This window comes from Alosa pseudoharengus, unplaced genomic scaffold (genome assembly GCF_046254945.1).
Source record: "Alosa pseudoharengus isolate Yale_2024_CS ecotype anadromous, Long Island Sound unplaced genomic scaffold, YU_APseudo_1.1 YU_APseudo_1.1_scf_10, whole genome shotgun sequence".
NCBI lineage: Eukaryota > Metazoa > Chordata > Actinopteri > Clupeiformes > Clupeidae > Alosa > Alosa pseudoharengus.
The window spans coordinates 38,886,119-38,912,281 of NW_027468565.1; the positions used below are offsets into that span (position 1 = coordinate 38,886,119).

Consider the following 26,163-nt stretch of genomic DNA (forward strand, 5'->3'; position numbering starts at 1 on the left):
AGCCAATGCCATTGGAAATGTATGCAATTACAGGAATTTTGCTACTCATGAACACATAATAATTTACTGACTGTGTCGTGCGGGCGGCGGAGGAGTCACACATTAATTGGATTTCTTTCTTGACAAATTAAAGGGACATCGACTTAAGGACATGCTGTGTAGTTTTGTTCGTATGGGAGTCAAATATTGTGCAACCAACACTGTCTAGCTTTAGCTAATAGCTTACCCATAGCGACACTTAAAATTGAATGACAACATCCGAACAACGTTGCACTTTGATAGATTTTAGGCTAGCTAGCCTGCACATAATTATATTGCGAATGGGCTTGCTGAAAACTTGTGATGGATTTAAACAATGGATTTGTCTTCTCAGTGGATGTTGTTTTCCGTGGATTTTTTTTAAAGGTAAGCTGCGATCTAAGTTCTATCTGCTGGGTTAGTTTGTGTGCGACATGTTCTCCTCGCCGGGGAGGGACGGGGAGGTGTATCGTGAGGCGTCCCCAACCCACTCGCTTTGTTTTCTGCCAGTGAGTGGACTTGCAGATTGGCAGGCAGCTAGCCACCCTGTATGGCACGAGAAAACGTGTACTAGGCTACTAGTTAATAGTATCCAGGCTTTGAGACATTTATGGTGTCTTACAGTTGCCTGGCACAGCATCTATAATGTAGGCTATTTGTGGATCAGGAACAGTTGTGCATCGCTAGCTAACTAGGCTACATCCTTGCTGAATTTCAAAAAAATCTGAAGTAGTTAATGCTAGATAGTAAAACAACCACTGCAACATTTTCTTTTCACTTTATTGAAGTGTGGCTGAAGTGCTTCAATTAGGCCTACATACAATACATAGGCATAAGACACTCTGCCTTTGTTTTACCCACCACCAATGTTAATATGGTTTGCTGCGCTGAAATTACGGTGCACTGTAACTTAATTCCAGCGTTCTATAGAGCCGCGAAACAAAGCTAAAGAACCGCAACTGATGTTACGGGCTTCTGCCTTGGCTTACCCTCTGCTTTTTGAAGTTACGGCAAAAACAGCATCTTATTTTGATAAGAAAACAACAAAATTGACTCAAGATATTTGTCCACATGATAAAATTGATGCCCATTGTTCCAAAAATGACAAAAACTCATTTTTGACAAAATTGAAGTTACGGCCTTTTGCCTTTGCACGGCAGTATAGGTAGTTAGCTTCAATTAACACCCCGATCTCCTTATATGGGCAAAGATGCCAGCTTTGGTTCCTTTGTGTAGGCAAACTTCAGAGGTCTATAGCTTTTTGGAGATTTTTTGCCTGTTGTTAATCCTTAACCTGCTGTTTACTATTTAACAGTAGAGTAAATCAAATATAAATATATCGCAACTCTAGAGGGAGCTCTACAGTCGCCAAAAATACCTAAACCTGCATAGTGTACCTTCATAAAGAAACCGTCATCCTACTATGGGCTATATATATATATATATATATATATATAGTTATCATTCATTAATATTGATATGGAACGGTGATTAAACCACTTTGTAGGTGTCCCGTTATTCAGAACTATAGCCTCCCCACCAGCCAATCAGAAAAGAGTATTTCTTACTTAACTTAATACAACTTGTGTAACCTTTTGTAACAGATATTAGCGTCACGTATCACTCAGTCCAACATCCATCATTGATTATATTCATAAATCATACCAAAATTGTAAATCAAGTTGATTAGAATCGGAATAATTATCATTTGTTTCCACACAAGAAAAAAAATACAGAAATTGGACTTGAAATGGTGGACACATAAGAAGTATTTAAAATAGGGATATGTTATAGGCCTATCCCTATATAGAAATATAAGCACAAAAAATACATATATAAGCTGCTAAAAAAATAAATGTTTTAAGTTTCCATTTAAAACGGTCCATAGACTCCACAGGGCATTCCACAGGGGCAGTGGAACAGAAAGGCCTGATCACCTATTATTCTGAGACATCAATCAATGTCTTTTTTTTTTACATAAATTATATTGTGTGATTACATTGAATTGCATTACATAGATTTATGGATTGATCCCTTTGTTGGACCTTTTTACAACCACAAGGAAGTCTTGTGATGACAAAATAGTAATGAAATTATAGGTATAGACCCTTTCAAGAGAGTTCCATTATCAGCATCATAGTTGGCCCCACAAGACTTCCTTTTTAACATTCCATATTTTATCTTAATGCAGAGGAAGTAGATTGGGACCCAAATAGAACGTTCAAGCATTGTTTTTGTTTTTATTGTTGAAAGGGTCTATAGGGCCTATTCAACATAGTCATCAATATCTTGACTAGTAGGCTATGTCAAGGTGCCCACTGGGTAGATCATGTGTATCTCCTCTTCCTTGTACATAGGAGACATGGACAGCATGTCTAAAAGGGATCCTTCAAATGGCCACAGCAGGCCTTTGGATATTGTCCCACATACAGAGGAAAAGATGGAGGAGCGGGGTCAGTGGACAAATAAGATGGAGTTTATATTGTCAGTGGCTGGAGAAATTATTGGATTGGGCAATGTCTGGCGCTTCCCATACCTGTGCTACAAAAACGGAGGAGGTGAGTAGCCTATATCTGCCTTTTTATGACTGAAATGCTCAGAGTGGATAAGGACAATGTCCTAGCCTCATTTATACTGTGGGCCATCAGCCCAGGAACTTAAACCAAAGAACTTTAGCCTAGTCTACAAGCACCAGGGCCAAAGATCCTTGATTACTAGCAAGATAGAGCAACGTAATTCGTTACTATGGGAGCAAAACGGGACAGTTCTGGTCTGCATAACTGGGAGTGTCACCTTAGGTAAGTAAATAAACTTTCTCTCTTAATAAGCAATAAGAACAGATAAACATAATTGTGTTCACAGTATTATTGTCTATAATCATGTATGATACCAATGAATCATTCTTTAGGACATGATATGAATAATTATGACCGCCGCTAGCGAAGCGGTCATATAGGGATTGTCAAAGTTTTTTTTTTTTTTTTTTTTTTTCGTCATCTACTTCCTGAATTTTTGGTCAACGATACCCGGGACACCGAACCACCGGGGCACATGAAATTTGGTGGGTATGTAGCCCCACTAGACTTTTACGGAAAATTTTCGTTTCGTCCCCGGGGTCCACTCCCCCCCCCGTGCTGGGCCCCCCGAACCGCAAAAAAAGCAGTTTTTCCTAAATAACTACCTGAACCGTGGCACCGAGGATGAAGAATCTTTTATGGTATGTTGGTCTCAAGGGCCCACATCAATCTGGCCCATAATCACTCATTTGTGATTTGCACCCCCCCGGTAAAAAATGAAAATGCAATATTATTCTGCTTTAATCGCCCCTATCTTCAGTTAAGATGTTCAGAACTGCACCAAATTTTATTTGTATGATTGACCTGGCATTCTCTGGGGGTATGCCACGTTTCGTAGAATTTCATCCATGGGGGGGTCTTAAAAAAATTAGATTATGTGTACATTTAGTGACTGTACACTCATTGGCCTGTAGATGGCGGTGCACACATATACACATGCACACACACACAGGCACCCACATACTATCGGTATTAGAACGGCCGATACATAATTACAAATTCAGTAGGATTAAAAGAAAGCCAAAATAAATATTCATCATCATCATCATGGCTGCATTTCCAGTATTGGCGATAAGTAGTCATTTGTCCACTAGATGGCGCATCGTTGCAGTGAGACGTAATTTTGTTGGAAGTTAAACGTGGGTTGGAATAACAATGGACGCTTCCTACAAGGACTATAGTTTACCGCAGAGAACGTCTAATAAGGATAGGATGATGTTCACATGAAATGTAATTCCCATTTATTCTTGAAGCCGAAATAAATCTGAGGATGTTTATCGGACATGCTTGGTTTTTACTGCAATCTTATAATCTAGTCTTATAATATCAATAAGGACCTAGGTAATGTTACCGTTAGCGTTGGTTGAGTGATGGAGGCCAATTTGATTGATTGCATTTGTAGAAAACTATAAATGCGGTTATACCAAGCAAATTGATAGCAGCACTGTAATTGTATCTTTCTACTGTCATTTGTTGCACGTGCTACAAAAATCATTCTGTGCAATGGAAGATTTACCAACGTTACACCGGTCTGATACAGTTTTGCCTATACATGCGTGAGACTGAGACGCCTGTTTATTTTGTAAGTGCGTGCAGGGTGTGAGAGGGGAATCGATGTGCTTTGATTCCAGCTTGGTAGTTGTAGTCTGTGAAATTAAAAAGCACGTGTGTGTGAAGTATCCAAACAATGACACCTTCATTTCATTATGGCTGCTTTAGCAACATACCTTAAGCTGTATAGTGGGTTCCATTTAGAAGTGGCTACTTCATTCGCGCTTTCCTTGACTCATGGAGCTGCGTGAATTTTATTACAACTTTTCGCCACGATATGGCAATTTAAGTCCGCTTGATACTGTAAGGCGTAAGCCATTGGTTTCCAAAGGAGATTTTATTTGTGTCGCCAGCATAGCCTATTGACAATTTATGTTGTAAATAGGCCTACCTTATAAGCCTACTTGTAGCTTAGGGAAGCTAACAGCTTTCTATTAGGATCTAGTTTGTTAGTTACAGTTTTGTCATAACTCCCTGATGCATTTTTGCATTTAGAATAGCCAGAGCGTGAACAATATCGGGTGCCTATGGACTAGGCTTGGTGAACCCAGCCTGATACTGACTACTGTTACTTAATTTGTGCATTAACAATAACGTTTCAGACTACTGTTACTTAATTTGTGCATTGACAATAAAGTATTACATGAACTAAAGATGATTAAAATCTTATGTAGAAGAAGAAACATTCACAAAAAAATCCATCCATCCAAAAATGACCTTTGTTTTTGATAGCTGTTGAAAACGGCATGGAACTGACAGAGATGTTTTTGTAAATAAATAAATAAATAAATAAATAAATAACATTATGCTGATACCTTTTGCTTTTCCCAAATACAATGTAGCCTACAGGTGTAAGTGACCTTTCATCAATCCAGTTGCAATGGATGAACTGTGATGAACTGCCCTACTTGTGATTGTTTAGAGATTTTAAAGGTTTTATAACAATGCTACATCTTCTTTGGCTATTCTACAATCTATTCACCTTTTCAGCACCAGTAGGCTACTTTCTGTGCAGCCGCACACACACACTCAGGCATGCCAAACAAGCATACACAAAAGTTTCAAGAGTGGGGGATGGAGTAAAATAAAAAGTGGAATATGAACGCATTTCATCACACCTGACAAATAAACAGGGCTGTGGCCGCGATTTGACTGATTTGTTGAGCTCTCAGCGCAGTGCTGACTTGCGCGTCTTTGCGTATGGGAAAGCCCTATAATCGGACGGGCAAGACTGACAAGGAGGCCAGCCCGTGGCTACGCGTAGCCTATGTCAAACAGGTGCTTTCTCTTCGACCTCCACAAATTAAGCTACAGTTAATTCCGTAGTCGTTTGAAAAAGTTTGCGAATGCGAACACCGCGACGCACTATCCCTATTCATTTCTATGAGAAGCGAATTCCGCACCCGCAGAAAAGCTCCCCTCTCATGTCTGTTTCGTTAGTGAATTACATCGCGAATTTGCCCAAAGTGTTGCCCCATGATTATAAAAGGAATGACTGGCCTATAGAGTATCAGCCCATTTTATTACAAGGAATTTAGATGTTCTATAGATCTAAGCTCAGACCACGCTCATTGGAAGGTGCAGCAACTTCGGGTGAAATTACAACAAGAGAGTCAACGAGACGAGAGCAATGACATGATGACAGGGAAACAGGACACGCTTGCCAGCATCGTTCAACAATTGAACAAAGGAAGTAGGCTACAACTTCATTCACAAGCAAAGCAGATAGTTAATCGAACATACATGTTAGAAAAACCTATAGCCTAGCATCCGTTTAAACTTTAGGCTATGTAGGCCTAGCTTCAATGTTGTCAATGCAAGTTGATGCAGGACTGTCGGCTGAGTAAAAAATAAAATAAAAATTATAGGCCTATCGGTCTGTCCGAATATGTAGCCTAAATATATCCAACATATAGCCATTTCCGTAAGTGTACATTACGTGTAGGCTACCCTATGGTCACGTTATAATCAGATTCCAAGCAGTGCAAAGCAGATGCAGCAGTGAATAAGTTGGAAATGACTGCTTTTCAGCCACCTGATGCTCTAGTGTAGTCTAGATGATGGGCTACAGAAAGTAAGTGTAGCCTATCAATAAATATAGAAGTATATTAAATCAAATATATTTAAAGGCTCTTAAAGTTGCCTATATGAGTAGGAGAAAAGCAAACAGGAGTAAAAGGGAATTAAAGGGCCATCACAGGTTTTTTTTTTTTGGGGGGGGGGGGTGGTACGACGTGCTTATATATATGCAAATTAGTGCGTGACGTCATCTAGCGACATTTAGCTACTTTTGGAGCTGGCTTTAGCTACTTTTCATTTGAAATAGTTGGCAACACTGAGTGTGGTTACCACCAACGAACAGAAACATGTCAGATAAGAAAAAATAATCATAGCAGTGTCTACATTTTCCGTGTTTGTATGATGTGTGCTAGAATCCTACAGGGCCAACTTCATGATTGAAATTACCTCCCAACTTGAAAACTAATTTATAGATGTGACTTTCCCCTCGGTAATTTCAAAATAGTGGAGGGAAACATTGACCTGCTCTTGCCCTGCCGTTTCCACACACCTACAAAAGGGAACGCCCATCAAAGCGTCTTCATGGAGGGTAGCATCGCGATTTGGGGAATTTGCATCGCGTGCTAGTGGATCAGGGGGGTCACGTCAGTCTTGTGGTCGTGCCAGTTGAGCTGGGCTTGTTGCTAGGACATAAGCCTAGCCCAGTCTAATGTAAACTCTTCCCTAGGCTAGGAACTATGTTCAAGCACCAGGTTTGACCCACAGTGTAGACAGGGCTGTTTCAGGCCTGTCTGAAAGAATTAAATAACAGAAATGTTATACTAGTAGAGGTGGTTGTTACCATGTAAATAATGCAATGTACAAAAGAAGTGAATACTTCCACAGGCAATATCACTTAAACTTAAATATGACTCAAAATTGCAGAGGCGGACAGAGTACACAGCTTCATTACTTGAGTAAAAGTACAGATACCCTTTGCTAAATTTTACTCAAGTACAAGTAAAAGGACAACAGTCAGATGTCTACTTAAGTAAAAGTACTGAAGTACTTATTTTTAAAAGTACTTGAGTATCAAGAGTACAAGAGTAGCCTACATTTTCTAAATATTGCATTACTACTGCCACAGTGCTAACATTTATGTACAGAAACGTCCTACATGCAGTTATGAAAAATGTTAATGTTAATACCTTGGAGAATGTAAAATGAATTGGAAGTAAAATCAAGTCATTTTCATCTTTTTACCATGTTGCCAGGGATGGGCAGTATTTCTAATACATGTATTTAAAATGCGTATTTCAAATACAATATACTATTTTGTAATTGAAACACTTGAAGCGAAAACTATCATTAACTTGTTCAGAAAATTGAAATATTCTGGCGAGGTGGGGCCACAGGTTGGCACATTCTCGGGATGGACCTGCTGCGTCTTCATCCATTGTTTCGTCCATGGTTTTGTCTCTTATTTAAATCTGACCATGAAGTTGACTTTGGCGGAAAGCTGAAGGTGATTGCTGATAGGCTGTCCCAGTGGCGCCTGCACAATACAATCACGTTTGAGAGAGAAACAACAAATTGAGGGTTTCCGAGATTTTTATTTTTTCCTTTTTTTTTAGAAGAAGTAACAGGTACTCACGGTTATGGATAGAAATGTAGTGGAGTAAAGAGTACAATATTTGCCTCACAAATGTACTGGAGTAAAGTCATGAGTACTCCCGAGAAATGATACTCGAGTAAAGTACAGATCCCTCAAAATTGTACTCAAGTACTGTACTCAAGTAAATGTACTCCGTTACTGTCCGGTTCTGGGTCTAAGGAGGTCGGGAGAAGCTTCTCTATCAGCATGATTTAGATCAATATCTCATTAACAGACTTCAATAACAATACTGTATCTTACTAAGGGACAGGTGGTTTAGTGAACTACCTACCTTTAGCAACTACCCTAGCTACAGCCAGCGTTCGTAAAGTCAATCAACTGTGGGAGGTACATGCCATGCAGAGTCTCGGCACAGACTGGTGCGGGCTGAGAGACATAAGTTCAATTCCTGACATAGACAGTCATATTGCAAACTGTGAGAAAATCAGAAAACTGAACAGAAGTGTGGAGAAGTGTGGAGATGGTAATGTGATGATATGGCTAAGGATGTACCAAAATAGTGAAGTGTGGAGATGGTAATGTGATAATATGGCTAAGGATATACCAAAATAGTGAAGTGTGGAGATGGTAATGTGATATGGCTAAGGATAGGATATACCAAAATACTGGCTGACAAGATGACTCCTGAGAAGCTTAGTAGAAGAGGAATATTCCTGCATGATAGCGATCCAAAGCGCACTACCAAAATCACACAAGAGTTTATACAGAAGAAGAAAGTGAAAACTGTGACATAGCTTATATATAGCCAACGCAACAACATATAGCATAGAGCGCCTGAAATAATTGTCTCAGAATAATGACAGAACATCTCTCCAGAAATGTTAAATCATTGACATTTAAGTGATATTGCACACACTTATTTTGTACTGTGCACACTGGGCACACTAATCTGGAATAGCAAAGTGTTCACATGGCTGTTACTGCTTCTTAGAGAATGATCTGCAATGGGCCATATCCAGCCGTTGTTATTTCAGGGCCCCAATGGATGTTTAGCTTATGGAAAATAAAGCTGTAAAGAGGTCCAAAATCAATGTTGTGGTGCTAATGTAATTTTTTTGGCAGAACAATTAGGTCAAAACATTTACTGAAAAAAAGTGCTTTATAATAAGGAAAGAATAATACTGAGGGGAGGGTGGTGTTCGTGTCTGGCTTGTTTGATGGTCATTTTACAGTGAATTTCAAGTACACTTACAATATCTTGTTTTGTGTTTGCAAATCACTTATGTAATTGAACCTCTGGTCTACCAGACAGGCGGTTGGAAGTGTATTCCTTACAGGATTAAAGGGTTACAGCTGTTGTTTGAAGTTTCATGTCTGAGTCACAGCTGTTAATGGTGAATCCGCAGCAGATGTCGTAAAATCTTCTTGTTCCATCAGACTGTCAGTAAAAAGGCAGCGGATTATTTCTCTCTGCTGCACACGATTACACAAACATGAATCATTATGTCACAAATTATCATTACGTCAATTTGTTGGGGTGAGAGAGATCATTTGACACTCAAGATCAAACCTCCAAACTGATTCCTTTTAATTAAAGATTTGAGGAATTCCCAAAATACTGGGTACCAATTTAGCACTAAGGGGGTCACCAATATGTCTGAAACCGAGAAAAACATATTCTCATAGCACATATGCTTGGTGAACTAAACATTTCATTAAATGACAAACCTTCTGTATATAAAATGATACCACACGGTCCTGCACCTACATGTGACAACAACATTACTTATATTGCAATACCAGGTATTCCGCACAAGCATTGATAATGTTAGAGATCCCATTCATCATATTGTAAATCAGTGCAGCATCAACATGTCATTATTTTAAAGTGAAAGAAGTACATTGTGTTGCTTTAAACAGATTCCCTTTATCATCTCTTTTACTTACACCTTTAACAGGTGCCTTCTTCATCCCCTACCTGATTTTCCTCTTCACCTGTGGAATACCTGTGTTCTTCCTGGAGACGGCCCTTGGTCAGTACACTAGTCAGGGTGGAATCACATGCTGGAGGAAGATCTGCCCACTTTTAGAAGGTGATGGTCAAAGTTATTTTATATAATTTAGCTATTAGTATTTTTAATAACAAATGTATTCATGCTAAGAAACATAACACTTGAAACTGTACTTATTGCAACTGTATTACATTACACAAAGTGAATCCATGGCTACAATTTTCTTATTGTTGTAGCTTGCATTAGTCTACTGCACTAACCAAGCACAGTCAAGTGAGGCTACTAGTCTATGAAAGACAGATTGTCTCAATCCTGCATTTTGAGCATGTGACATACAGTTCTAGTAAAAGGCTATGAGTGAGCTCCCTTTAATGCAGAGTACAGCAGACCTACATAATCACCAAAGGCTTGAATGGTTTTGGCTCATCGTTTGGCTCATCGCTTGACTAGATTTTCTAAATGTTTGACAGCAATAGGATGAAACATTCCATTTGGTGTATAAAAAAATAAGTTGTGTTTCTACCAATGTCCAAATAACATGCTTAGTAATGACTCAACATAATTTGTCTTCTTCTTTGGATCACACTAAGTGATATCTCATTCTTTCTTTTTGGTGAAGGAGTTGGATATGCCACGCAGGTCATTGTGGCCCTGCTGAATTTCTATTACATCATTGTTTTGGCCTGGGGAGTATTTTACCTCAGGTACTCCTTCTCTTGGGATTTGCCTTGGGCCTCCTGCAACAATACATGGAATACAGGTAATATGTTTCTGCATGTAATGCACACCAAAACACGTGGATGGTCCTTGTGTGTCTTATACTGTCTTTTGTGGTGTCCAAGACTCTTGCGTTGAGTTCCAGAGGAGGAATGATTCTATTGACCAAAGCCACTTGGAGAATGCTACTTCGCCAGTCATCGAATTTTGGGAGTAAGTCAGAATATCCACACTGCTTTGTTATCTAATTGTATCATGACAGGAAGTCAAATTTTTGCCATGGTGGTTACCTGCTCACCGTTATGTTTGTCATGGTGATTATCTACTTGCAACTTAACCGCTCTTCTTTTTTAAATTAATTTATTGTTTGCTCTCATTAAAATGGGTCAGAATCAAGAATCATTATCATATCTTCATGAATGAACCATGAAAGGTGTGTCAAAACCCAATGTGTGTGTGTGTGTGTTTATCTACTATGCGTCACTGCATGTCATGTGTGTCCAGGAGGAGGGTTCTGAGGATCTCCTCTGGGATTGACCACATTGGTGAAGTCCACTGGGACCTGGCCCTGTGTCTTCTCATTGCCTGGGTCATGTGCTACTTCTGCATTTGGAAGGGTGTGAAATCCACTGGCAAGGTGAACTGCAACGATCATCAGACAGACAGATAGATAGACAGACATCTTTATGATCCCCCCAAGGGGAAATTGTTCTGTTGCCATAGCAATTGTCACAACTCACAGAGACACACATATATGACAAAGAAACATGATGAGGAAGATAAGAGGAACACAATATACAGTGTAATATACAACCCCAAATCAGAACAAGTTGGAACGTTGTGTAAAACGCACATAAAAACAGAATGTAATAATTTGCACATCTCTTAAACTCATATTGAGTTGGCAAAAGGACACAGACAACATATCAAATGTCAAATGACAAATTTGACTATTCATGGAAAATATATATGTTCATCTTAAATCTGAGGCGGTGCGCATTTGCGACAGAATTCTGTCTAATTCTGTCGCAATTGCAGAGTTATCAGAACACGTCACATACACAGGCCTCTTCTCCTCCCTCTTCATTAGAGGGACCATTCACAAGGTTCACAAAGGACATGATAATCTTCTGGGTCATACCAAAACGTGCATGGCTCTCAGTGTTGTTTTTGCCCCAGCTCTAACCTTTGTCCTTTTCTGCAGGTGGTGTATTTCACAGCAACATTCCCCTACGTCATGCTGTTGATCCTGCTGATTCGGGGTGTAACCCTGCCGGGGGCCTCCAGAGGGATTCAGTTCTATCTCTACCCAGACCTGGGACGCCTGAGTGACCCACAGGTCAGAGGACTCTACTTATGTACATTAACTTTTAGTCACACACCTCAGTAGTATATTGAAAGCTAACTGATAATATCCTATCCTGTCTCATCCTATCCTAGCCTAGCCAAAGCCAAGCCTATCATATCCTGTTCAAGCTTATCCTTCTCTGTTCTAACTCTGTGCTGACCTATTGTATCAGTAAATAACAGCAGAGTTTTTAAATTATGAAGGCTGTATTGTGATAAAAACAAGGCACAACCCAGTGTGTGAGAAAGACTTTGCAAGTTTTTATGGAACGTTGAGTTTTTAGGCCTGTTTGGTCATTTGGTTTGGTTGGCCTGTTCTGTCCTCATGAAATGAAGGGATCGACCAGGTGTTGAGGTCATGATCCCAGCCTACTCACTCTGTGGGATCAGGTCATTTTGTTTGGGCCATCTGTGAGTCTCGGCCGCCTGAGACCATTTCATCTCTACGGGATGTAGGAACCCCCTCATCTACAGTGCCCTTGAAGCCTATGACACACTGTCTCTCTACTGTTGCTCAAGGGAAAACCATTGGGTTGTCTTCCCTCTTAAATCTGTGAAACCACTACTGATGGTTAACTGAGTTTTTTGAAGACTCCAGGTATCCCATGTTACTTTTAGTGGGACATTTTAAAAGCAGAGAGACAGCCTTTAGAGATTTTTGTGGAAAGCCTTGATTTTAAAATGGAATTCTTATAACTTAAGGGGATTTTCATTTATTTGAGTGGCAACACAAAAACATAGTGGTTAGTGAGTTAGTAAAAGTTCTACTTCAAATATGCTAAGGAGTTCTGGGATTCAAATACTCAAACTTGTTTGAGATAATACATTTTTTGTCAAATTATGTGATTGTTCTAGATTAATTATGAAATGAAAATAATGCCCATTGATTGAAACTTTTATGTAAGTGCAGTTAGTTTATAGTACTTTGTACTATTGAGTAGGGAATGTGGTTTTCTGCACCAAGTGGTAAAAAGTCTTGGGATTTTGAAAACAACATTCCCCTTGACATCTTGTTATCCAACAGTTGCATTCCAATGGGTTTGACCCCCATTCAGTAGGCCTTAGGGCAGGTCAGCACAGACGGTCATCAGGATGCTCTTGTCCAGCTCAAGGCCAACACTTTTGTACAATTGTTTCATCAAATAATTTCCTGATTTAGGCTAAAGACTCAATTGCTTCTGTAATTACATTTATTATTATGCGGCTCTTCATAATGCTGCAGAATGCTCCACTCGCTTGAATGGGCTATCCCAACGTTCAGAGGTCTCATATAACAGGCCGCTGTCAAGGAAAATGGGTTTTGTGCTTCTTATTCACGTCTTTCATATCACTCTGTAAAAAGAGCGGTCACTTCTTGTAATGGAACTTCATTCAAAAGTGAAAGCAGATGGTTGATCAGCTGTGTTTTAAAGAATGTTTGATTTAAGTTCAGCGTGTGTTGCAAACTATTTGTTTCTCAGCAAAAGCCACGATGAAATGGTAACAAATATATGTAAAGAGTCATATCGTGTGGAGTTTATTTTTTCGTGTAATAAGCGGGATAATGTGTCCCTTGGCGCGCCGGGGTCCTGTTCACCCTGTCGGTGTTCCATACATTATTCATTATCCCATACTTATGGTGGTCTTTTGGGTCCTCACTGTCAACTTCAAGGCAACTTGATGGCAGCGCTATCTTGAAGTCGACAGTGGGGACCCAAAAGAACATTAAGCGATAATAAATGCCCTGCCTCACCTATGCTATTTAAAGGCAATGTCCACAATAGCGGTTAAGTATGGCAAGCCGATTGAGCATTTATTCAGATATCTTGATATCAGGCATAAAATGTACAAGCAAGCCATTTCTGTCCACTAGTTAACTAGTGAGCCATTTCTGTGTGAACTAGTTAACTAGTGACAGCCAAAATGCTCACTAGTTAACTAGTAAGGCCCAAATTCTGTGTAGTTAACTAGTTCATATGTTTCATATCTTACTAGTTAACTAGTAATGAAATGTGCACTAGTTAACTAGTTTAAAGACTTCTATATTTTACTAGTCAACTAGTCAACTTTTTACTAGTTTACTAGCTGACTACTGAATGTCAAATTCCCACTTGTTAACTTCTATGTAATTTGGCCAGCCGCTTGGGCATTTATTCTGATATCTTGATATCAGGCCAACATGCAAGCCATTTTTGTCAACTAGTTAACTAGTGAGCCATGTTTGTGCACACTAGTTAACTAGTGACAGCATAAATGCCCACTAGTTAACTAGTGAACACATATTAGCTTCACTAGTTAACTGGTGAGAGCCAGAAATGTCCACTAGTTAACTAGTAAAGGCCAAAATGCATACCAGTCAGCTAGTTGAAGGCTTTTGGGTCTCACTAGTTAACTAGTGACAGCCAAAAATACTACTAGTGCTTACTAGTGAAGGCAAAACTCCTCACTAGTTAACTAGTTGGAGTAGGTCAATGTCACTAGTTAACTAGTGAACCATAAATGGCTTTCTAGCTAGCTAGGTGATGGCAGCAGGCTCACTAGTTAACTAGTTGATGCATCCTTTGTCCAAACTAGTTAACTAGTGAGGTCATAAATGTATACTAGTAAACTAGTTGAAGCCTAAATTCACACTAGTCAGCTAGTGGCGCAGAATTCAAATTAGGAGGCGGAGAACTTCACAAAATTCCACGCACAACATTTGCATGTGGCACACAAGTTAACATGCTGGCCAAAGGAACTAGTAAACTAGTGGCTTCAATGTGACACTTACATGTAAACTAGTGAAGGCAGAACTGCTCACTAGTTAACTAGTGAAGACACAAATGCCCACTAGTTAACTAGTGAAGTCTAAAAAGTGTCACTAGTTTACTAGTGTGCACCAAAACACCCACTAGTGAACTAGTGATGGTAATTTCCATTCGACTAGTTAACTAGTGAGGTGCAAAAAGTGTCACTAGTTTACTAGTGTGCCCCAAAATGGCCACTAGTTAACTAGTGAAGGCCATTTCAGCCCCACTAAACTAGTGAGATGCCAAAATGGTCACTTGTTAACATGTAAAGGCCAAAATACCCACTAGTTTACTAGTGAGGGTGTTGTGGGCCTTACTAGTTAACTAGTGGCATGTATATTTTGTTCACTAGTTAACTAGTTACACCTAAAAAGAGAAACAAGCTGACCGTTTTTGTCCACTAGTTAACTAGTGGAACAATTGAAGTCTCACTAGTTTGCATGTGTGGCAGTGAAGCAGCTCACTAGTTAACTAGTGCCTGAAACGGCTATTATGCAAATTCTAATGACAGGGTGGGTAGAAGACTCCTATTCGGTATTATGTAAGAATCCCACCCAGTCTAAATGTACATTTACTGTTCATAGCCTCGCCATCAGGTCCTGATGGGTGCCCCTAGTGGCTAAAGTGACACACTGCTCTGCAACGGTACTTCAGTATAGATAGTAAAGCAGAGCCTGCAGTATGCAGTATCTCATATTCTGTCAAAATGTTTTTTAATAATAACAGGGAAACCCCATGCTTTAACAAGTGAGCTCTTAGTGATCCACACCAAAGATTCAAGGGATCGATTTTAATATTATTCTTTGTTTATTGTTGCTAGGCAACCACAGACATAAATGTATCCATTTAGTCACGCTTTTCTGATTAATAACTGAAAAACAAAAGATTGTACACATTAACTGCACATGGTTTCAAAAGTAATTAGGAATTGAACCCTGGCCTCCTGCTGCTTAACCACTTGAGCTAGTCAAAGATTCTATTAGGGGTTTGCACCGACGTCACGTTCTGGCCGGTAACTATGGTAACCCAGCACGCGCAGCCATATTGGCGATACTCAGTGAATGAAGTACAATGGAGTATTATGCACTTTGGATATCTTACGTGATTGTAGCCGTGTCTAAACAACAGAAAAGCTCATCAAAATGCGTTTAAGATGCAAAGGCATATAGGGCAGGACTTGGACCACAAGAAAAGGCGCGATATTTTCGAGAAATTACGGATTATTGGCAGCGCAGATCCATATGAGTTGGGTGAGGGAGACGAAGTACCAAGTTCAACCACAAGCGCCCCCCTTCCTCTGATAACTTCTGGCATTATTGTCCCTTCTCCCTGGTTTTTTAATAACTTTTGGAAGTCGATACCTACACCAGATGTTTTTCTCAGTTTGACCTATTTGTACAACCTAAAATACGGCAATAATTAACCATTTTCCTTGACGATGTTAGGGATTTACTTCAGTGCCTAATGCTTTCTAATGAGGCGAGTATCTCCAATATGGCGATGTCCAGATCTGATGACACGCCGTGCAAACCCCTAATAGTTAACTTTATCAACCGTCTCTGAGCTAGTCTTGCCACATCAGCAATTCTATCATCAATGTTCATGTTACTGAAATGTTTTGTTGCTAGGCAACCATATACAAATGCCTCCAGTTTTATCGCGATTTTCAGACTAATAACTGAAAAACTAAAGATTGTAGACATTAACTGAATGAAGATTACAGCAATACACCACAACTTTGTCACTAGACATGTTATCAAAACATATTTTTATGCTCAAACGATCTTAGTTTATAAAAGTTTGCTCTTAGAACAGCCTGGACGAAGTCAGCCATGTTTTCTAGGTTTCTGAGTCCTAAATGGACCAATCAAAATCCTTGTTCCGCCTTCTTCATTTGCATGCAAGAGCGACATTGCGCACTAGTTAACTAGTGGCCAATGTTACGTCCCACTAGTTAACTAGTTGCACAAAATGCCAGCCGTTTGTGTATTTATTCAAATTCCACTAGTTTACTAGTGTGAGGGGCATTTTTCTCCTGCTAGTTCATTATGGACAGTGTTTTGTCCTCAAAATGCCCTCTATAAGCTAGTGAAAGGCATTATAATGCAGATATGCTCACTAGTTAACTAGTGAGCATGTCCTGTTCCATTACTAGTGAACTAGTGAGGCCAAACATGTCAACTAGTTAACTAGTGAAGGCCAATTTGTCACTAGTTAACTAGTAAGAGTACCTTTTGCATTACTAGTGAACTAGATAGCTCCAAAAACAGCCACTAGTGTGTGTCTTGTGCGCACTAGTTACCTAGTGAGCTGCTTCACTGCCACACATGCAAACTAGTGAGACTTAAATTGTTCCACTAGTTATCTAGTGGACAAAAACGGTCAGCTTGTTTGTGTTTTTAGGTGTAACTAGTTAACTAGTGAACAAAATATGCATGCCACTAGTTAACTAGTAAGGCCCACAACACCCTCACTAGTAAGCTAGTGGGTATTTTGGCCTTTACATGTTAACAAGTGACCATTTTGGCATCTCACTAGTTAACTAGTGGGGCTGAAATGGCCTTCACTAGTTACAGTTTTTTTCAACTGCTTACACACTAAATCTTTGCTTGTCACACAATTTTCCGAACATGTCCTCCAAACATCATAACCCGACACCAAATCTGCAAAACCATACACCAATTCTCAGTGTTTGACTCAGTTTTCAATTGACTAAAACACATTTTGCAAAACACCACACACAATTTTCTACCTAACACACAAAAATCTAACAGGAAGTAACTTGATTTCGTTCTTCAAACACAACCCATCAAAATGCCACACTAAATCACCAGTGCTTCACTCTTTCTCTTCACATGTGCAAACACTCTTTACTTTACTGAACACCATCCAATCATTGCCTTAGTATAGGTCTATGAATAGATATACGTATAGACCCTTATAGGTATAGACCCTTTCAATCTGCTCCTAGAGGATTTCCGGTTGAAATATTCAGAACCAATGCAGATAAAATTACAGTAATCGGACTTTAGCTTACAGTAATGTTCTACAAAAAGTTGACTTTATGTAAAATTTGTCTTTTTACTCTATTTTTGTTTGTCCCCATGTTACAGTACCATTAGCTCAATACATTTTTCTGTGCCTCCAGAAATGCCTTAGGAACGCTTACTGTAGAATTGTTTGTTTCTGCAGTTGAAAGGGTCTATAGGCCTATGAATACATACTGTACACGACCCCCCCCCCACCTCCCACACACACACACACACACACACACACACACACTTGTCTTTAGAAGGAAAAAAAATCAGTGTTTTCAAAACTCCATGTACATCTGGTGGTCACTGTATTCTTCTTTGCTTTTTTCTTGTTTGCTGTAAAATACTGTATTCACAACAGCAAATTATTTGGGAAAAATCACTATTTTTGGTTTCAATATTGCTTGCATTTTTACTGTGTATTTCAACTTCTCTTTGTTGATACCGTAACTTTCACTCTTGTATGGAAATACATATAGAAAGCCTAAGACAGAAGAGCTTTAGGTTTTGAGCAACAGTGTGTACATGATGTATCCAAAATGTCATATTATGACAAAAGTGTTTGTAATGTGAGGCGAATGTTTGCTTTAAACATGTGTTTTTGACATTTTGAATGTTGTGTGTCATTTTGCTGGAGATTTGAGGCATTTTGCATTTTGTGTGAGCAGTTGTGGGTTTTGTGTGTGGAGTTTTGAAAAATAGACACAGAGTTTTGAAAACGTGTGTAAACAATTGTAAAAAACTGTAACTAGTGGGCATTTTGGGGCACACTAGTAAACTAGTGACACTTTTTGCACCTCACTAGTTAACTAGTTGAATGGAAATTGCCATCACTATTTCACTAGTGGGTGTTTTGGTGCACACTAGTAAACTAGTGACAGTTTTTAGACCTCACTAGTTAACTAGTGGGCATTTGTGTCTTCACTAGTTAACTAGTGAGCAGTTCTGCCTTCACTAGTTTACATGTAAGTGTCACACTGAAGCCACTAGTTTACTAGCTAGAGTACCTTTGGCCAGCATGTTAACTTGTGTGCCACATGCAAATGTTGTGGGTGGGATTTTGTGAAATTCTGCACTGTGATTGGTTATCATGTTCTATTTGGACATAGAGAGCCAATAGAAAGCCTCAATTTCCAGAATTCTCCGCCTCCTAATTTGAATTCTGCGCCACTAGTTGACTAGTGTGAATTTTGTCTTGAACTAGTTTACTAGTATACATTTATGACCTCACTAGTTAACTAGTTTGGACAAATGATGCATCAACTAGTTAACTAGTGAGCCTACTGCCATCACCTAGCTAGCTAGTAAGCCATTTATGGTTCACTAGTTAACTAGTGACATTGCCCTACTGCAACTAGTTAACTAGTGATGTGTTTTGCCTTCACTAGTAAACATTTTTGGCTGTCACTAGTTAACTAGTGAGACCCAAAAGCCTTCAACTAGCTGACTGGTATGCATTTTGGCCTTTACTAGTTAACTAGTAGACATTTCTGGCTCTCACTAGTGAAGCTAAAATGTGTTGACTAGTTAACTAGTGAGCCTTTTGGCTCCCACTAGTTAACTAGTGTGCATATTTTGGCCCTCACTAGTTAACTAGTTCACACAAACATGGCTCACTAGTTAACTAGTTGACAAAAATGGCTTACATGTACATGACAATTATGCCTGATATCAAGATATCAGAATAAATGCTCAATCGGCTTGCCAAAGTTAAGCCTATTCATGGCAGAAGCCACCTCTTCGGTCTGAGCAGCCCTTATGCATAAGCCTATATGCATGGCCACATGACAGCATATCATGAAGTGGCAGAGTGTATGCTGTTTACATGCGGTGAGACCACAGGTGTGACGGTGTGGTGAGAAAAGCTATTCTGAGCTTCTGGGGGGAGAGCACTTCATGCTACCAGTGGGAAGCAGCCCAAACCTTGCCCCCTGGGCTTCCACACCACCCTGCAGAATGCAGACAACAAAGGCTGGCCTCATTCAGACTGGAGCTGGACACGGCTGTGGACAAGTGGAAAAGCAGCACTCTGATGGGAGCCCGTCTCACAGGTTACAGAAGGGGGCTCTTTGTCCTGTCACTGAGCTGCCTGAAAGGACAGCCTGATTGACAGGCATCTTCTGGGTAAGTGTCCTTAATCCTGGAGGACCGTGTAGCTACAGGGGTGGTTTAAACAAGTTGGGGCTCTCGCTTGTGATTGGATGAGTGGTCTCCACCGGGAACAATGCCTGCTGGACCCCGAAGACGTACTTCGGTATTTATATGACCTGCACGGTCTTCGTCCCTAATTAACTTAAATGCCGACCTGTCCTTAAATCCCCCACCAGTCCTACATGTGTCAGTCGAGCATGTGATTTTCATGGGGTATTTTCTCTGTCAAAACTCTCCACTCAGGTGTGGATGGATGCAGGGACGCAAATCTTCTTCTCCTATGCCATCTGTTTAGGATGCCTAACCGCGCTGGGCAGCTACAACAAGTATAACAACAATTGCTACAGGTGAGTGCTTGATTGCTACAGGTGAGTGCTTGATTGGACATGTTGAAGCATAAGTGGGTAACTGAAATGAAATGCCATGTTATTTTTGCTCAGTATTGTTTTTTCTCTTCTAGGGACTGTCTGGCTTTATGCTTTCTCAACAGTGGAACCAGTTTTGTCGCTGGCTTTGCCATCTTCTCCATACTGGGTTTCATGTCATATGAGCAAAATGTGCCCATTTCAGAAGTGGCAGAATCAGGTAACTCCCTTTACATCAAACATCTAAACATAGGGGCAAAATACCATAGGCATAGACAAACTGAACCTATAGAGAAGAACACCTTTGAAGAAAGAAAAATCCCTGTTCAAAGGCCATCTGAAAATCAGAGCATACCTTGTCAAACATTCACTCACAACTACAACTTTTTCTTCAGGTAATCTGTTATATTATGTGTACAGTAATATGGCTTACTTTTTAACTTTCAAGGCTAAAACAATGTAAAGATAACATACAGGCACATGGACATGGCTTACTAACCCATGTAGCCTTTCCATTGGGTCATCTCCTCTCAGTTATCCACACAGCAACAGGAGAGAGGCCCGTTATGGACTTATGGAGTTCATGGGTGAATGTGTATTGCTCTGCCAGCACCCTGGCTAATGAATAGGCTTTATTATGGCGCTAGTATAGATCCTTTCAACTGCATAAACAAACAGGTGCATTCCTTAGGCATTTCCGGTGGCACAGAAAACAACATTGAGCTAATGGTAACCTGGGGACAAACTTAGAGTCAACATTTTGTAGACCATTGCGCTAAAATCCGATTCATTTTCATTTCAAAGTATCTGCATTGGTTTTGAATGTGTCAACTGGAAACCCTCTAGGAACAGACTGAAACTGTCTATATGGGACATTTGGTGTGCAGATTCTTTTTGATTTTCCCCTGTCAGCAACACAGAGTGTGTTCTCATGTTCATCTCCCTAGGTCCTGGTCTGGCCTTCATTGCATATCCACGGGCCGTCTCTATGATGCCCTTCTCCCCTGTTTGGGCATGTTTCTTTTTCATCATGATTGTGCTGCTGGGACTGGACAGTCAGGCAAGCCCCTGTTTCAATTGATTATATGTTTTATTGGAATGAACTAATCAATGATTATAGGTTTTATTGGAATGAACTAATCAGCACCAATGGTGATGTGGATGGATTCAGATTTAGTTTTCCATAAAAGGCAATATATTGACATTTAGCACTAAGGATTTGGATTATTCTACATTATTTGAAATTTCATATATAACAATTTTATGTAATGTTCTGCATATAACAATGATGTACAACATTCTGTTCTGCAAAATTGCTTTCATAACTTATTTTTCATGCTTAGGTATTAGCATAAAACCAAAGATACACACTTCACAATTTCACATAATTCACTTGGGTTGTGTCCAAGACGAATTTTGAGTGATAACTGACGGTGAAGTGAATTATGAGAAATTGTGAAGTGCTTAACTGCTAGAAACTATTACTCAACCAGAACTGATTCATGTCAACACTGAATGGAAGCCACTGATCAGTTTTACTGCTCACTGTAAAGCTACTATCAAACTCTCAAAATGTTATACTCACTTTCCATATTTGTTGGTTGTCAGGACACAGCAGAACAGTTTTGCAATGTGCCCATAAACATATCCAAATATACCGTAGTGTCTAGTGTATGAAGGATACATCACACTACTTCCTGCATGTATTGTTGATGTTCATGTATTCAATGCTGTCTTGTCTTTGCCTGTCCAGTTTGTCTGTGTTGAGAGCTTGGTGACCTCAGTGGTGGACATGTACCCCTCTGTGTTCCGTCGTAAGAATCGGAGGGAGCTCTTCATCCTCGGAGTATCTATCGTGTCCTACCTGGTTGGCCTGATCATGCTCACTGAGGTAGTTTCCTTAACACCATTGTAGAACTTTATGGTTCAACACTATGGAAAAGGAAGTGTGAAACAAGTGTTTTCTTTTTTAGACAGGGCTGGACATTCACTAATAGAGAAAATTGTAAATCAGGCATTTCACTGTTGTAGAATGCTTGAAAAGATGTTCTTGACTACCCTTCTATCAGTGTTAATGAGTTGCCATGGGAAAACACAAGCCATGTGTGTTTCATCAACACATAGGGTAAATAGCATGAACTTAGAGAACTAGCTGGCCCAAAACCAAGCCAAAGCATTAATGCCATAAACAGACCGAATCATATATTCTTTGTTTGTATGGATGCTTTACTGTATTGGTTTTTATCACCTGAAGAGAATTTATGTTAAGATGTGTGTGATTTGCATATGAATGGTTACCAGTGTGTTCTGACTCATGGAGTGAACACCATCGTAAATCTATATGTCTGTCTCTTCTTCCAGGGTGGAATGTTTGTATGTAAATCTATATGTCTGTCTCTTCTACCAGGGTGGAATGTATGTATGTAAATCTATATGTCTGTCTCTTCTTCCAGGGTGGAATGTATGTATTCCAGCTCTTTGATTACTATGCAGCCAGTGGGATGTGCCTTCTGTTCGTGGCTATTTTTGAGACAGTCTGCATTGCATGGATATATGGTGAGTCCCTGCAAGCTCCTACACATATCAGTGATATGCTCATGAAGATCTTATAAGACTTACAGTTGTTTGGATATTGAATGTGTTGTTTGTAACACTGGCATTCATTTAATTGAACTGTATGTATACAACAGAACATTATCTTGATCCTCAGGTATTAGAGGAGGAAACTAATCATCAATGTTTCTAAATATTGACTTTTACCTCAAGGTGCTGATCGTTTCTATGACAACATTGAGGACATGATTGGTTACCGACCTGGAGCAATCATTAAATACTGCTGGATGTTCTTTACTCCTGCTACCTGCTTTGTGAGTTTTTAAAAACATGCAGCCATCTAACGGATCTTAAACCTCAAGCTTGGTCAGGCTGTTAAGTACTGATAGGTAAAGAAGGAGCTCCTCCTGTTGGCTAATGCCAGAATAGCAATTGCAGCAAGATCCCCTTTGATTATAGAAAAGAAACATCTCTTTACATGCCACTTGAACAATATACCTGATATACCTCATCCTTATCCTGTAGAAGGAGGTCATAACCAATGTTTGGACTGTTTTGAATATATACATTAGCCTACTAACCTACTGGAATGTTCTCATCTGCACAGGGCACCTTTGCATTCTCCCTGATTAAATACACTCCTCTCAAATACAACAATGAGTATGTGTACCCATGGTGGGGTTATGCCCTGGGCTGGCTACTGGCACTCTCCTCTATGGTATGCATCCCTCTGTGGGTGGCCTACAAACTATACATCACCAAAGGAACACTGAGGGAGGTATGTCACACTAACAAGCATACTCTAAGGGTCAGCAGCATATTAACCTTTTTTCATATTCAAATATCTAACAGCGTCTATGAAGTAAATGCAAAATGTACTGAGAAAGTAGAAAAGTCCTTTTTTGTGAGTGTAGTGAATAGTGCACCTTTGTCCACAAATGTATACCAGACTATTGTATTGTAAAAGTGGTTACCATTACCATACGTTTTAAAGTGAGTATCTGATGTAGTGTGTCATATTTTCTCATAACTGTATGTGTACATATAATAACCACGTAGCGATAGTAGTATGCAAATAATTCTTTGAGTATATTTGCTAAGATTATTCACACCAATTGTTGGTTCAATTGTTGGAAAGACTTTTCTTGAACACCCACCAAATGAAAGGCTGTTCTTTCTCTGCCAGCGCTTGTACGATCTCACCAGACCCTCCCCAGATTTGCCTAAGACCAAGCGGGATCAGCAAAAGCTGCTGGCAATCTTCCCTGCAGATTCCGATGGCTTCCCCCAGAGAAGTACCCCCACGAAGGATGGCTACCTCCCAGTGAGTGAAAAGGAGTCCCACTGTTAGGATCCAGCTATTCCGTCTCGATACTCCTAACCCCAAGATCTACAGCAGCTCAATACCTCATCCAGTGTATAAGGCAGCCAAATATGTACCAGCACAAAGAGGGCGTCCCCCCTTTTCTGTGACGTCTTCTGCGGACAGCATGGATAAAGGTTGCTTTAGGGCGACTTTGATTTTGCTTGCTTTCTGGGGCCCACATAGGGCTTCATCTGCACACAAACGTCAACATAATAATAATCTCATTCTGCCAAGTCTTTTTGGTGTGGGGTGTGTGTGTGTGTGTGTGTGTGTGTGTGTGTGTGTGTGTGTGTGTGTGTGTGTGTGGTCAACTGGTGACAGAGAGGAACACAGAGTTTACTGACACTGATGTATATAGGGATGTTTCAGTCCATGTGACCATATCTGCTTTCTAAGGAAGCATGTATGTCTGTTATTGCATACCATTTCTCAAAAGGCAGTTTTTGTAAACACAAGTGTTCTTATTGTAGGGTCTGAGGAAATGTCTTTTTTATATTTGTAATGGTTTTCTTCTGCACATAAATATACAAAAGGTTCATCATCAAGTCTGTACAAATACATGTTGGGATATTGCTATTATGTGTTGATGTTTTTCTTGATGACATCTTTGTTAACAGTGTTAATAATTTTAATTTCAAGACCTGGGCCCTTTTAACGATCCAAAACGCATGGTCCCACATGGTCGTTAACGCTCCACCGAAAATAAATGAGCATACAGGAACGTTTGTACATGTAGTCTATGCTTGAGCGAGTTTTGGGCATAACATCCATAAACCAATGAGGGTGCCATCTCCCATTCCCAAGAGCCAGTAGCGCATGTACGATGCTCCTCTCTGCAGAACTCTGCTTGCACACGCAACTGTCTATGCAACAGTGTGTGTGTGTGTGTGTGTGTGTGACAAATAGAGTATCGGTATACACATGTCTGTACTGGCTTAGTAATTGAGGTCGACAAAACGACAAAACAAAGGCTAGGTTCACACCACAAGTCTGAAGTCTGACTTTTTTTGCTCAAATACGATTCTTTTGTTTGTTTTTTTGTGCCTGTTCAGATTATTACATGAAAATGCACTGTTTTGTTATCCGAAGTCGTCTTCTTCTTCTTCTTAATCTTCTATCCAAAATTTCTGTGTCTAATTCAACTTCAACAGTTTAACATAGAAACTTTGTTCAGTTTAACGTAGTAACTTAGGTCTTGAAAAGGACACCTGTGCAATGTATTTTTCACTTCTGTAAACTTTATACTTTTTTAGATATTAACAAAAAACAAGCTTATTTTTCCCTGTAGACTTTGCATTGGCACTATGACATCATAAAGGGCTAATTAAACGGATTGCACCTGTATCAACTGCTTTCTGCTCAACTAGGCAAACTCTCTCTGTGTCTCACCATTCTACAAGGATATAAGGCACATTTAATCCAACTTTCTATCCATCCATCTTTTTCAAACCATTCACTCATCCACCCATTAAACTATCTATCAACATCCATTAAAAAATCTGCCTATCAACATCCATAACACCATCTACATTCAACTTTTAAACTAGCTACTCTGTCTCAGGCTTTAACACTATATTTTACATCATATGTTTTGCATTTTCATGCACTGGCAATTCCTCGGAATTACATTTTCTAGTTTTTATTAAATGTGTCAGATTCCTATTAGTGATAGATCCTGACCTGACCCGCATGTGCAGAACAACAACAAACGGACACACACAGCAGGCAGCTAACTCAACTGACTGACTGACTACCTTCTTCACGCTCTTTCATTTCCACTGAGTGATATTATAACACACATCAATTTATCTGGTGCTCCAGTAAAATATTTGGAATTACGCCATTGCAAAATTATGACGAATGTCAATCAAGAACATAAAAGTCACATGAATTCTGATATAAGTATTCAGACTGCATGTCGCATTGCGAAACATCAGACCTGCATCACATTTAGACCACATATTGAAGTGGCCCAAATCAGAATTGGAAAAAGTCTGATTATATGTGACTTCAGCTGTTCATACTGTTTGGACAACATCAGATGTGTCTATCAAGTGAAAAATCGGATTTGGTCTGGTATTGTGAAGCCAT

At 39.7% G+C, this 26,163-nt stretch overlaps 1 protein-coding gene across 1 annotated transcript; it reads left to right on the top strand.

The window, feature by feature from the left end:
• Window positions 1-2,380: 2,380 nt before the first annotated feature.
• On the top strand, window positions 2,381-25,348 carry slc6a13 (solute carrier family 6 member 13). Its single transcript, XM_076271542.1, has 14 exons — window positions 2,381-2,576; window positions 9,717-9,851; window positions 10,390-10,530; window positions 10,613-10,700; window positions 10,992-11,124; window positions 11,692-11,826; window positions 20,032-20,135; window positions 20,249-20,373; window positions 21,101-21,213; window positions 21,907-22,044; window positions 22,607-22,709; window positions 22,920-23,020; window positions 23,314-23,484; window positions 23,893-25,348. The coding sequence occupies exons 1-14, from the start codon at window positions 2,381-2,383 to the stop codon at window positions 24,055-24,057; spliced, it is 1,848 nt and encodes a 615-aa protein (XP_076127657.1). The 3' UTR covers window positions 24,058-25,348.
• Window positions 25,349-26,163: the final 815 nt, after the last annotated feature.

Bases quoted from the DNA above. Each gene is read 5' to 3' on its own strand.
- slc6a13 (XM_076271542.1), top strand. From the start codon at position 2,381: ATGGACAGCATGTCTAAAAGGGATCCTTCAAATGGCCACAGCAGGCCT. The intron at 10,531-10,612 runs GTAATATGTTTC...GTGGTGTCCAAG, and splicing joins CAACAATACATGGAATACAG to ACTCTTGCGTTGAGTTCCAG. The intron at 23,485-23,892 runs GTATGTCACACT...TTTCTCTGCCAG, and splicing joins CCAAAGGAACACTGAGGGAG to CGCTTGTACGATCTCACCAG.